The sequence below is a fragment of the Parasteatoda tepidariorum genome, chromosome 8 (assembly GCF_043381705.1).
Source record: "Parasteatoda tepidariorum isolate YZ-2023 chromosome 8, CAS_Ptep_4.0, whole genome shotgun sequence".
Lineage (NCBI taxonomy): Eukaryota > Metazoa > Arthropoda > Arachnida > Araneae > Theridiidae > Parasteatoda > Parasteatoda tepidariorum.
Genome location: NC_092211.1, coordinates 85630208 through 85643760, shown reverse-complemented (window position 1 = coordinate 85643760; position 13553 = coordinate 85630208). Strand labels below are relative to the sequence as shown.

Sequence of the window (13553 nt, the reverse complement as noted above, 5' to 3'; positions counted from 1 at the left end):
ATTATTATGAAATAAGCGTATTATTTGCTAAAAATAATGTCGGAACTATTTTATGTGTTAATAAATTATCAGTTAATTTACATAACTTTCCATTGTTCATACCAAAAGCTTACCAAGTTTGTCAGTACCTTTTAATTTACGTAACTGTTGTTTATTATATTATTAATAAACATTTCATTGATTAATAACATAATAAATCAATTGTTCCTTGAAAGTTGTATCCCAGAAAGTGGTAGTTTGACTGAGTTCTTGTAGAAAGATTTAGGCAAAGTTTACAGCGAGAAATGTTTAAATAACTGTAATGCTGTTGAAATCTGCAACTATTATGTTTTAAAGCTGTTTTAAAGCAAAGTAAGCTATGTTAAGTTTTCTACAATCTGTGCTGCATTTGTGATCGTCAAGCTTCATCTTCTTTTAGATTCAGCAAACAACGAAAGAAGATCAAACAGTATGCAATTTTTATAATTGCTATGACTTTGTAACAGAGTGAGATTAGATCTTTAACGCCGCAAAATGTTAAAAAAAGTCACTGTTTCAAAAACAAAAAAATTTTAAAAGTGCTTGTGACCTAAATTTTTAATACCTGAAACGTTACTACAGGGTTAAATTATCTGGGTTCACAGAAATTGACAAGAGTTGAAAATTATTCAATTATTTTTATTCTGGTTAGTAAATCTTGCGCCAGATTAGTGATATTACAAAAATTTTATAATTTTTAAAGTATTTAAGCTATTTCTCTGTTTCTCTGCCTAGGCAAATTTTTTCGCTTAATAATTTTTAAAATCATCATACACACGCTTAAGTGATTATAAAAGTTTTTCGTCAATTTTAAAAACGTATACAGGGTATTTTTTAACTGCACATACACACTAGGAACAAAGTTCGGGCGAATCGTAAGGATTGAGAGTTAAATATCAATTTATGCCTTAAAATGATACAGTACATCGCAAAGAGCTCATTCAGCTTGGATGTTCATGCACATTTGAACCGGGTGCTTTTATTCGTTAAAAACTAAATTATCTCAGCTTAATGTTTGCATTTTAATGTTTTATAACAATTATTACGGAAAATTGAAATTAAATAGGAATATATATNACTCTGCAAAAAACTCCGAACCAAATTCCGATGAAAAGTACCGGCACTCAGGGACCGGTACTTTTTACCATAAAATCTATTTTTGCCGTAAAATTTTATGGATCAAAAAAATCCGATATATTGTAATTTTTACAGTAATATTCAGTGTAAAGTTACTGAATGACTGTAATTAAGTAAATATTTTTTATAATATATTACGTGATAAAATTTTATGGTAAAAATGGATTTTATGTATGCTGCACTCAGGGCGGCAGTACTTTTTACTGTAATTTATCTGGAATTTTTTTGTTGTGCATCTGAATCGAAAAATTAAAATGTTCTTCAATTTTTTTATTATTTTTTTTTTAAAATTCTACATAGATCATATGATTTATTGAATTACTTCACAACATCAAGCTCGAGTTTATTTTAACTATTTCTATAATTTTAAAACTATACTATAAGAGAAGTTTCTGAAAAATATCATGTTTATTGTTTTGTTGTCCTTTTATGAGTTAATGTTAAATTAAAATAAAGAATTTTGTAGTGCAATATATATATATATATATAATAATTTTATAAAAGATTTGTTTTGGAACAGTTAAACTGAGATAAATAAAAAAGAATAAAGTTGTAACTTACTTCAGAACCCCTCTCAGTGTACACTCTGACCGTATAGTGTTCTGTAGAATTTAAAGAATAAGGATTCAGAAACAAGCTTTTTTCTTTCGATAAGTTTGCGAGTTTTACTCATCTAGCAAACATACGAATGGATGAAATATACCATTTATGATATACTTAGTAAAGTTACAAATTTAAACAACGTCATTAAAGTGCGCCTTTATAGCCTTGCCTTCCTATACAAACCTAATTAACATATTGTGCGAAACTCTCATTAAACGTGCTCTATGGCTTTTCCAAGTCGCTATCTGGTTTCAACCATTGGCATTCTCTTCGTGGGGTACAATTTACCTACATTCGGTTATCTGAATGTTGTAAATTAGGTTGCTAATAGTTTAAATGCGCTTGTTGAGGCGTTCGATCTAAGTTTTATAGCTGGTAGAAGTTCGCGTTTGTAATAGAAATCAAAATGGTGCAAGTTGCCTCTACATCGATTTTTAAGTTACCGTAACGCACTTTGTTCCGAGTTTCAAACTAAATATGAATTATTTAAAATATGAAAACATTGAGGACAAAAAACAGATAAAATTTTGTCTTAGGATTTCATAAAGTAGATTGATGGGTTAATTATAGGATTTTATGAAAGTGTATTAAATAATTCAAAATAGAAACCAAAATGCATCAAACTGGCATTAACATCGACTTTTAAATTATCTTTGTTTAGAATATTGAATTCAAATATAAACTATTATAAGTCTAAAATCATTGAGGACCAAAGGATCATTGAGGATATCATTGAGGATAAATATAAATACAAAATCATTGAGGATAAATATTAATACAATACTCTGTGGCAAATAAAAGCATCGCCAAGCTGACAAAAAAAATAATGTAACCCTATAGCAGAACGTCTTATGTAGTGTGGTGCACGTAAAGAAATGTTAATAAAGTTTTGATGTTAAGCAAGAATGGGATTTTTTTTTTTAAGAGGAAAATGCTCATTTGATAAAATTTCTGGGCGAACGGTAATCAAATAATTATTCCATAAATTAATGTAGTGTTCATTATACTGATGATGTTTCCAAAGCACAGAAACGCGTCCACCCTCTTTATTACAAAAGTATGCAATGTGAACTTGATGATTTTTACCTATAGTAGGACAAATACGTTGAGGAAAAACACTCACTTGGACATGATGGAGGCTCATTTAAAAAATAAATGTGCCCAGCGCAAACGTTTACGGCCGTGGTGCCCCCTGGTGTGTCATCCCAGCACTGCCATCCGTCCCATGTACGTGGACAATAAGTGGAATCTGAAGAAGAAAAAAAATATATACTTTTTTCAAACCTCTTTGATAATAAAATAATTAAACAGAATTTTTTTTAAAAAAACAAGGAATTTTAAAGGAATAAATAACATTTTTAAGAAAGGAATTTTTGAATTTTAAATTAGTTTCATTAATAATATATAAAAATAACATTATGCCGAGATAAATAAAGTAGTGCTATGCAGAATAATAGCCATATATAAAGTCAAGTCTTTAAGAAATATACCTTTCATCTCTATATAATATAAAAATATTATAGTACAACACATTTTTCCATATTATCTTATTACGCTACAGTTTAAAATATAAATTATGTAAATCATTTTATAATTATTATTTTTTGGTGTAAGTCACACTACTACGTACTTAAGAATTGGTGTGCAGGTTAGGGTGTCCCTTAAGTTGGACGCTTTAACATGGAGCTTTTACTGCATATGAAATCTGTTTTCCTAATATTTTTAATTGAAATTTTTATAAGAGCATCTCAGTTTTAATTAATTGTCATTAGGAAAAGTCATTAGGAAAATGTTTAAACATGGGGGCAAGCGCATGAGCAAAAAGGATTGTTTTTATTAAAAATACTTTAAGTGAATATTTTCAACTCTAAGAGGAAAAAACCTTTGTGCCAAGAAATAATTATTGAGCGCAATCATCGGAGTTGGTGTGCGGCCGCGAACAGAAAGCTCCAGTCCTCTAGCAACTCTTACACAAAATTATGATAAAATATATTTGCAAAAGGGTTCTAAAAATATATTCATTTATACGTTAAAAAATTCTTTTTATAAGCTAATCTGTACAATTTACTACAATATACCTTTGTTTTCAAGAATGTTTTATATGTTCTTTTAGGGTAAAACAATGTAAGAACAGGTACCTGAAACTAATGTTGGCATGGAAACCATCCTTTCGCAACATTCCATGGCAGCTACGCAACATCCTCTCCATTTGTAAATAAATGATTCTTCGGAAAATGATTCCAGTATGGCCGTGCTTGCATTAAAAGGGTCCGCTTCAAACGATTTATTTGTGACGGTATCTTTTAAGAGACCTAAAAGTTGCCATCTGTACCTAAGGAATACAAGCGTTCATTTCTTCAATACAATCTACAGCAGTTTAATTCTTATGAAAATTGAACTCAGTCATTAAAACCTAAAAGAGACTTTTTGTAGTAAGTCCTGCTGTACTAATTAAATTCAACTTTTAAATCGTTTATGCTTTTATTGATCACGATGTTTTCCCCGGAGCTACTTTACACATCCACAAAGTGATAGGTTTCGCCAGAGTACCGTTAAAGTTTGTTCTGATCCGAAGTTAACGGTGGTATCCGTTGTCTGAGAATACTGAAATTTGACATGGATCACCATAAAATAAATTTTAAGTAGTCCTTCAGACCACCAATCTATGTAAAGGAATAGTAATCTGTTTTAGTCTCAAAATTGCATATTTTATCATAATTGTGAATATAACACATTCTCTGCATAAATTAAAATTCACACTAATTAGATTTTATAATTAAGACAAGTAAATGTAAATGGACCCCTGAAAATTGGGTACGGGTTCATATCTTCAGCATTTCTTCGGACCACTGACTAAATTTTCTAAATATTTATCCCTGACATAGTTCTGAACCTTGCGCCTAAAAAATTCTGGGAATCAATCTTATTGGTTTGAGGGTGGCGACTTGAAATATGTTTAAAGAAAGTGCAGACAATATAATAAGTTACCAAATGAGACACTAAAATGTACTTTCTCGGAATAAACATACCCTTTTCTTATAGGATTCGGATAATATAATTCGGAAAATATAGAGGTAGCCCCAAACTGGGAGATGTGGTCCCAATTGTTTGGCCAGGAGAGCGCTCCAAAGTTTGGACTCCATAATGCTAATTTCACTTTTTGGGAAATTTCGCTATATCTCGAGAACTTTTTATGCGAATTAGCAATTTTTTTACACATGATTTTAAAATTCGTTTATCCAAAGATATTTCCATGTTAAAAGAAACCTTCAGAAAATATTTATAATTTTTTATTATTTAATTTAAGAATGATCGGAAAAAAATTGAAATGTAAGGTATACAATTTTCCGTTTAAATTTTCCTTCAAAGAATATAATTTTATGTAGCAATATACAAAATTTGAGCAAAATCAGTCGTATAGTTCCTAAGAAATCGAATTTCAAAAAAGTCAGATACTTAAAATTCGATTTCTCAGGAACTATTCGACCGATTTTGTCCAAATTACGTATTTTACTATATAAAATTATTCTTTAAAATGTTGCCAAAATTTTATTCCAAACAATTCAAATTTTTTTGACCATTCTTTACTAAAATGATAAAAAATAATAAATATTTACTAAGAGTAATTTATTTTTTACATCGGAATATCTTTGGAAAAACAAATTTTATAATTGTGTGGAAAAGTTTTCAATTTCCTTCAAAAGTTCTCGATATATAGCGAAATACCCAAAAAATAAAAGTAATATTAAAGGGTCTAAACTTTGAAGCGTTCGCCAGACCAAACTAATGGGACCCTATTTCCGGCCATATTTTGGAGGTCAGAAATCCGTTGAAAAACATGGCGTGCTTATGCTGAAAAAGTACGATTTTGTGTCTGATTTCGTAACTTAAAATAACGTCTGTACTAATTCATTGACATGTATGAGGTGACTCCCTCGAACCATTATGATTGTGTCCTAGAACGTGATGATCCAATCATTAGATCAAAAGTTATTCAAAACAGTCCTTTTTTATGCTCATTGTACTAGTATAAATTTGTTTGAAAAATACAGCAAGAGTTAAATGTGACAGAATTCAATTTGAATAGCCCTTGAATAAATGATTACAATACAAAAAGTGTATATATTAGAAGACTGTCAAGTGGTTAACTAAATCATTACAAGAAATCATTAAAAACATGACCCAGAAATCATTAGAATCATTAGAAACATGAGCAAAAATACACTATAGAAATATATAAGTTTTTTTCGCAAAAATGTGACTACTTTTAGAACACAGTTGAAGATGCCGAATCAAAATAAAAAGAAGTTCTGAAAACACGTATTTAAGAGCTTAGATAGAGTACATGGATATGATATCCCAATTCAAAGTAATAACAGAAGTTGTATAATATGTTTTGTTTACACATGTCTGAGGTTCTCAAATGAAAAGGGCACTAAACTGTTTAACAAATCTCTTGTTCATGAAATGAACTAAAATTACATTAAAGGATTACAAAAAGCATGACCGCAAATAAGTTATCAAACAATTCGGTTTCCAAAAATGGGTCTATTTTTAGAATACAATCATAAATATTAGAGACAAGATAAAGATGTTTTGAAAACACTCCAGCTCCTTTAACTAAGAGACGAACAGCTTGTATGGTGACCTCATGTTAAAAAGGTTAGAATTCCGGACAAGGCAAGGATGTTCTTTCCTTCTCTTCTCTGCACTATATGTCGCGTTCTTACTGTGGCAGTAACGTTGGCTCACCTACTATGGTGTCCTTGAAAGAGTGGTCAACAAATCTGCACTTCTGATTCCCGAATGTCAATATCCGGGTGATTATTGGAAAAATAAATCTTTTATTTAAGAACTGATGTATTATCCCATCTCTCACAAGTAATGAAAGGAAAAAAATGTGTCAGATAAACATACTTCTGACATTCTCAAGTACATTGACCACTGGTTCACGTTATAAACCTTACCAAGTAAACAAAAATTGAATTTAAATCGTTACACTAGAATGCGAGGGATGATTAAAAATACTTACCTAAATTTATTTTTGAATGAATTGTGCGGCATGTAATGGTAGCACCTCGCACATGTATCTATTTTGTATTGGTCGTAGGGAAGGTATGAACGACGTTCTGTTCGACAAGCAACATTCTGATTTTCCTCTTCTATAGTCAGACTAATATTACTTTCACCTTCACACATCAGAATCTAAGTTAACAAAAATCATTATTCATTTTTATGACTGGTTATAAATAAAAGATATGTTATCGCAAATGGTCGAAATCAAGAGAGTGTCGACTTTCACCGGTCAATGTCCAAAATATTTGCCTCGTACAATTTGATATTAATGTATTCGTTGATATTATTATATTTATTCGAAATTTTAATATCTGCCGAGGATAGATTAGGAGAAACATCAGTGTTCGGAGTATCGATTAAATGTTCACATCTTGAACCACTTTAATGTCCAAACTATTAATAACATATTTCCCAGACTGCGGCTACCCCCTACATTTTGAGAGTCAGAAATCCGAATCCGTTGAAAAAAAAGGTGTGTTTATACAGAGAAATAACGTTTTATGACTTATTTCGCAACTACAAATATCGTCTGCGATAATAAGCATATTTGAGGTCTCCCCCTCGAACCATTAAGATTGACTCCTGGAATGCGAAGAACCGAGCATTATTGCAAAAGTTATTTAGGTTGGTCCATTTATATATTTATTTTTTGTTTTTTTGCGCATGTACATTTTCTAAACACCGTTGTTACCCCTACAATGTGTGAACCTCAGTGCTTTTGCCATAGAGTCATCGTAGCAAATTTTTTGCCTTAGTTCCCGGAAATTTGATCAATAATTTTTATGTCAGGGAATATTTTTGTTTAATTATTCGCTGACTCCTAGATGATAACAATTTGATGTTAGTGTTTCACGGACACAGTTCAAAATTGTACATAAATTACCTAGAATTTTCGTTCCATTAATGTGTGGAACTTTTAAAATTTGCTTTTCCCTGAAATACTTTTCTTTCAAGTCAATTTCATTTGCGCCATTAAGAATGTTACACGTCATTTTATAGAAAGCAATCATGAAAAAAAAAATCCGAATTTTAATCTAATCCATGCAGATATAAGTATAGTTGATTATAGAAGGAAAATGATATAGGCCAAAGAATATAGGAAGAGGAAGAAGTTCAGCTCTTAGAATCCGTAACAAACGCCGGAAACTGCTGGGTTTGGTACACTATACCAGAAAAACAACTTACATGGTCAAACTATGCAAACAAACATGCTCAGATTTTGCAGAGCTTCGTTTGAACTAAGATGCAGCACACAAAGCAGTGCTTACCAAGCAAAATGACAGTCAATCTTACAGTACGACACCTGTGAACGAGTTGTTGAACTACTCTACATTCACTGCTAGGTACGCAGCTTCCCGCCAACAGCCATTTCATTCTTTCTTTCTATGTCAAAATGCGTCAGCAGATTTAATCACCACGGATGATATAAATGGCTCTTCAAAAGAACCTCTTTATTACCAGTACAGCACCGTTTATCAATTGTGTAAAAATGTAGAGCAGAAAAATAATAAATAAAAAGAAGGAAATGTTCTTCTCTAGTACCAACCCCAGTAGAGGCTGGGAAGGGAGGAGTGTGGAAACCCGTTCCACGAACTTCAGCTTATGTGCCTCTAATACCTTGTGGGATTAGTTTACAATATGTCTACGATATCTAGTCTCCTTCCCCTATGTATATTCTTCGTATAGAGTCCGTGAAGAGCTGAAAAGTTAGTTTAATAGTTTTTGGCCATGACATTCTGTAGTGTGTGGACAAACGATTATCATCAAATGGTTAACATTTTAATGCAAAATTCAAGTACTGGTTTCCAAGCTCAAAAGTTAACTTTTTTTTTGGCCATAAACTTTTTTAGAGAATGGGCGAACAATCTTCCAGTTAATACCTCGGGTTAACATTTCGTTACACAGTTCGTATTTCTAGCTCAAATGTTAGCTAATGGGTGTACATTTTTTAACGTTTGTTAAAAAATTGGTGAGGACCTGTGCCTGAGTGGTATCGCTCCGTGCACTCGGAGCTCTATCCTTAAACCGAACAACCAATCAATTCATCCCTCCAGTGGGTTGATAAAAAGGTTTGGGAACTAAACACAGGTGGTTCCACGTCCGACTGACCACCCAATCGGAATATCTGCTCCTGCACCCCAGGACATGAAAGCTATGATAAGCACAATTGGCTTTGGCCCTAAATGGGCTGTCGCGCTTTGTTTCGTAAAAAAAAAATTGGTTTCCGGAGAAATTTTATTTTGTAACCCTTGTTGAACAGAAGACTCAATTTTTTGGGTAACGACTACTAATATTCAATTCCGTAGCCTTGTAATTTTGAAACCCATCCAGAAGACAAGGGAACTCCTGGATCTAGTATTGGGAGAAATCTGCCTTCGTGGATGACTTTTTGAGGGAACTAACCCGCGTTTGCGTTACAAGGAGAGGAAAAACCACTAGAACCTCCCACGGTTAGCTTGATTGCAAAGGGACTTTAACCAATGACCCGTCTACCACTGAGGATATTTTACGTCAGCACTGTGGTCGGTGCAAGCCGGGTGTGGTATCCGAATCAATTGCCGGGATTCGATCCTTTTCACCTCATTGGAAGTCGAAAGTTTTATCCCCTGAGCCATCACGGCTCTAACCACACAATTGGAATGTCTACTCTTGCATCCCAGAACTCAAGGTCAAGAAAACTGGGATGGGCACAGTAGATTTTGACCCTAAATGGACTGTCGCGCTTAGTTTAGTAAAAATAATTAATCTCCTGGGAAATTCGGTTGGAACTTAAAAATTCATATGTGCTGCATATAACGAATACTGTTAAAAATTCGTTAACTTTAAAACTCATTCTGCTCCTCTCAATTAACATAAGATCGCATTATTTTTCGTGTCTTCAACTAAAATATATTTTATCGAAACTTCAACCCATAGTTGTTTCATTTTCTAAATTTGATTCAAAATAAAAAAGCTTAAAGAAGTGAACACTTCATTACATTTAGAAACTGGTAATCACTGATAATAAAATGAAATAATTTTTTTTATTCCTTTTTTATCTCGATTTTTACACGATGTTAATAATAAAAATGGATAAGGTAGTAATTAAACCGTCACACAATCTTTTTTTTTTCCCTCTTCAGCTAGCTGTTTAAAAATTTTGTTTCATTAACGCGTGCTTGTAAAATGTTTTACAAAAAAAAGATAATTAAACGAAAAAAGTGGCGTTTACATGTGCGAGATCTATGACACATGATCGGCTTAATTACAAATCTCATATTATTCTATAGATTTGGGATTCTTATTTTTTATCTTTAGAAACGAGTAACGATGTTAAAAAGACAAATTTTATGACTCGTTAAATATGTTAACTACATTTTTAACGTCGATCGATACTTTTATTTAATACTTTTCCATTTCATTACATAAACGGGAGAAAGAATGATTAACAAATGCAATATTTTATGGAGGCTCCTACTAGGACCATTTAGTGCTTTAGATAACACTCTTTAAAGTAATATTTTAAAGACACTCAAATATGTTTTTCCTACATTGATATAAAACTTTAACTGATGCATTTTATAGCGGTTTTCTTTGAGAAGTTTCGAAATCAGCTTTTTAATATTAATAAATCTGAAAAGTTTAAAAATAGTTCATAAAATACCGCAAAAACAGGCTTTCTTTAGTATCTTTTTTTTCTTAACTAAGAACATTCTTCACAATCGAAACACCGAATAAAAGAGTAAAAACTCAGAAATGGAGAAAAAAAACTGCAAAAGTGTTATTACAATGAGAAACGGAACCGTAAAATGGGAGGGGGGGGCGGGTAAAAGCTTGAAAAATGAAATTAAACAAAAGTAGGGAGAAAGGAAAAATTGTGAAACTGCGTCTTTTTCATGTAGGGCTTCAACAATGTAGAAACTTCTACACAACAAAACTGAAATTATAGTGTATTTATGGGGCTTTATGAGTACTCTTTTACCATTGTTTAGCTTTATTCATTTGTTGTACAAAGTTAATCAGATTTCAACGAGAACTTTAATGGTCTTTCTATTTATTTCATAACTAGCTTTTCAATTAACAGTAATTCAATCAACAATAAATAGCTTTTCAATCAACAAAAATTCTATTTTAAAATAAATTATATTTATTTTATATTTGACTTTAAATTTTTTTTTACACATAATAAAAGAAATTCGATGAACACTACAATAAGTTTGACGCCAGAAACTAACACAAAATAAAAGGTCAGTATTTATTTTCCGCTTCTTGGAAAAGTTCGTAATTTATCAACAGAACTAAAATCGTAATTTATTATTTATTTAATCAACGTCGTAAATGTGATTTAATGAGTTTTCGTACATAACATGATTATTTTTGGACTTGAAAACAAACATTTCATTAAAGCAAACGGAATTTTTGAAGTAATACTCACTTCAATTCCTGAAAGGAGAAGAAACAGCAACAGTTTTGTACTCCGACTACAATTATAAAAACTCAGTTCAGGATTCATTCTGATTACGATATCTTGCAAAACTCTAAAAGAAAAAAAAACAATGAATACATAGTAACTGCTTATTGTAAGAATGTCTTTTTTTTATTACAACTGCTATCGGTCAGTAAGGCAGAGGGGCTGCGATTGTTCTTGTTTTCTTATTTTCCAGTGCCTCCATCTATGGCCAAGAATTCAACTTCTACCACACCAATACGTCACACCCGTTTATAGGGCTGACACATTCCTACAGCCATTTATTCGTCCACAGATCGTAATTTTGATCAGAATCAGAGAATCCCCAATTCAGTACCCCCAGAGGTATTGATTTGTTATGGGAACATGGAGGACTTTGTGACCCGGCAGATCTAAAGTACACCAGTTACCATTAACTACACGGGGATTTTTCGGCCTGCTGGATTCGAACTCCTGTTCTCACAAACAAGAGACCAGTTCCCTGTCTACCAGGCCTACAACTGACTTAAACAAAACTTATGGAATCGGTAATGTCTAAATATACTATCCAGTTAAGTTAACTATAATAGTTATGCTGAATAGTATAAATTTATTAAGAATCCTAAAAGTATCTCAGATATTTCACCCCAAGAGCAACATTTTATTTTACGAACTCTGAACATCATCATTAAAAACAATTTTTCATATGATTGGGTGATAGAAAAATCTAAAAGAACATAAACAAAATATTAAATCTGAAATAGCTGTAAATCAGTTTTTAAAAAATGATATTTATTATTAAACTTCCGTTGCAAGTGTTTAAACATTCAGTTCCAGATATGATTTATGTATCACATTTTTACAATAAATCTTCAAAAATAATACCTATCTTGCAGTTTCAGGCAGTCAGATGACAAAATTCACGACATAAAATATAGTGTATTTGTGTTTTTTAAAAAGAAGGAAAGATTTTCTAACATTTTTATTTTTTTCCTGCTATTTAAAAAAAAAAGCTTCCCCAAGAAATATCTGAGGAAATTGATTTTTGATGTACTACGAGCATGCAATCGATGTGCTACGAGCATCAAAAAATGTTTATGTAAGTACAATAAATACTCTTTAGTTACATTTCCTTCCCTTACGTACAAAACGTTTAGGGCAATATAGTGATAGGTCACATTTTTTTTTCAAACTGAAATTCTTAATCTGTATTTAACTTAATGATTAGCGTTGTTTCAGGATAGGTACTTTAAAAGTTAATTTATACTTACAATTTACAGAATTATCTTTTCGCCTATTTTAAAATGCATGGTACTTACTTCCACGAAATGTTCTCCTGAACAATTTGAAGATTTGACTTCTTATTATATTTGTTCCAAGTACTTCGTGTAAGGTGCGAACTCTCAGAAATAAAACTCTAAATTTTGACGATTCAGCAATCCTTGAGCTATATTTCGTTAATTTTGAGAACCATTTCATCACACAATCACATTTGTGACGAAACACGAAATCTCAACTATATGACGAAAATGTTTCCTCAAATCGAAACCTCTTTTATCATAGTGCACTGTGGGAACTAGGTGATCGAAAATAAAGTGAAAGAACAAGCCGACCAGTAGAGTGGTCAAGTTTATGGAGTTGAACTAGGACTATCACAGGTTCGAATCCCACTTTGGGAATGGGTGTAATTTATCTCTCTGTTCTGTCTGCCCTTTTTGTGTTGTTTAGGTTCAAATCTCTAGAACAAAGCAGCCCTCAGCACGGGTTAGAGCAAGACATAACATAAACCATAAACAAGACATTTCCAAACGCAATGACCTATTTCGTATTTACCACCACTGCGCAGCTTAGTAGCCTAAACATAGGGACAACTTTCTTATTTTTCATCCGCTACGCAGTTTGTGTTAGTTACGTTGTACAACTAAATTGATCCGTTCTGATTGAACCAGGAGTTCTCTTGTCTTCTGAATTGGGTTCAAAATTACAAGGTTGAACATTAGCAGTCATAAGCTCAAAATTGGGTCGGCTGTTCAACCACGTTTATAAAAGAAAATAAAATAATATGATTTCGTCACTTTGACGCAATTTTTGCTCGGAGTATATACCAAGAAACGTTTAAGTGAGAAACGAAGAAAGTTCCGTGAAATTTGAGCATCTATTTTTCACAGTGCAATGAAACAAAGTCAATGTAGTTGTTGCCATAAATGGGAAGAAAAAAAAGCAAATTTGCATAAAAAAAGATACCTTAAGAAGTTGATCTGCACATTATCTAACTAATCATCAGATTAACTAG

At 32.0% G+C, this 13553-nt stretch overlaps 1 protein-coding gene across 1 annotated transcript in view; it reads right to left on the bottom strand.

Moving 5' to 3' along the window:
* The window catches only part of LOC107442456 (calcitonin gene-related peptide type 1 receptor), a 143060-nt gene that overhangs the window by 50276 nt on the left and 79231 nt on the right, over positions 1-13553 (bottom strand). Inside the window, exons 2-5 of the mRNA XM_043039004.2 lie at positions 11249-11351; positions 6791-6963; positions 3897-4090; positions 2882-3007 (exon numbers count right to left, since the gene is read on the bottom strand). Coding sequence (XP_042894938.2) covers positions 2882-3007; positions 3897-4090; positions 6791-6963; positions 11249-11326 — 571 coding nt within the window. The 5' untranslated portion in view covers positions 11327-11351. The remainder of the gene's footprint in view (positions 1-2881; positions 3008-3896; positions 4091-6790; positions 6964-11248; positions 11352-13553) is intronic.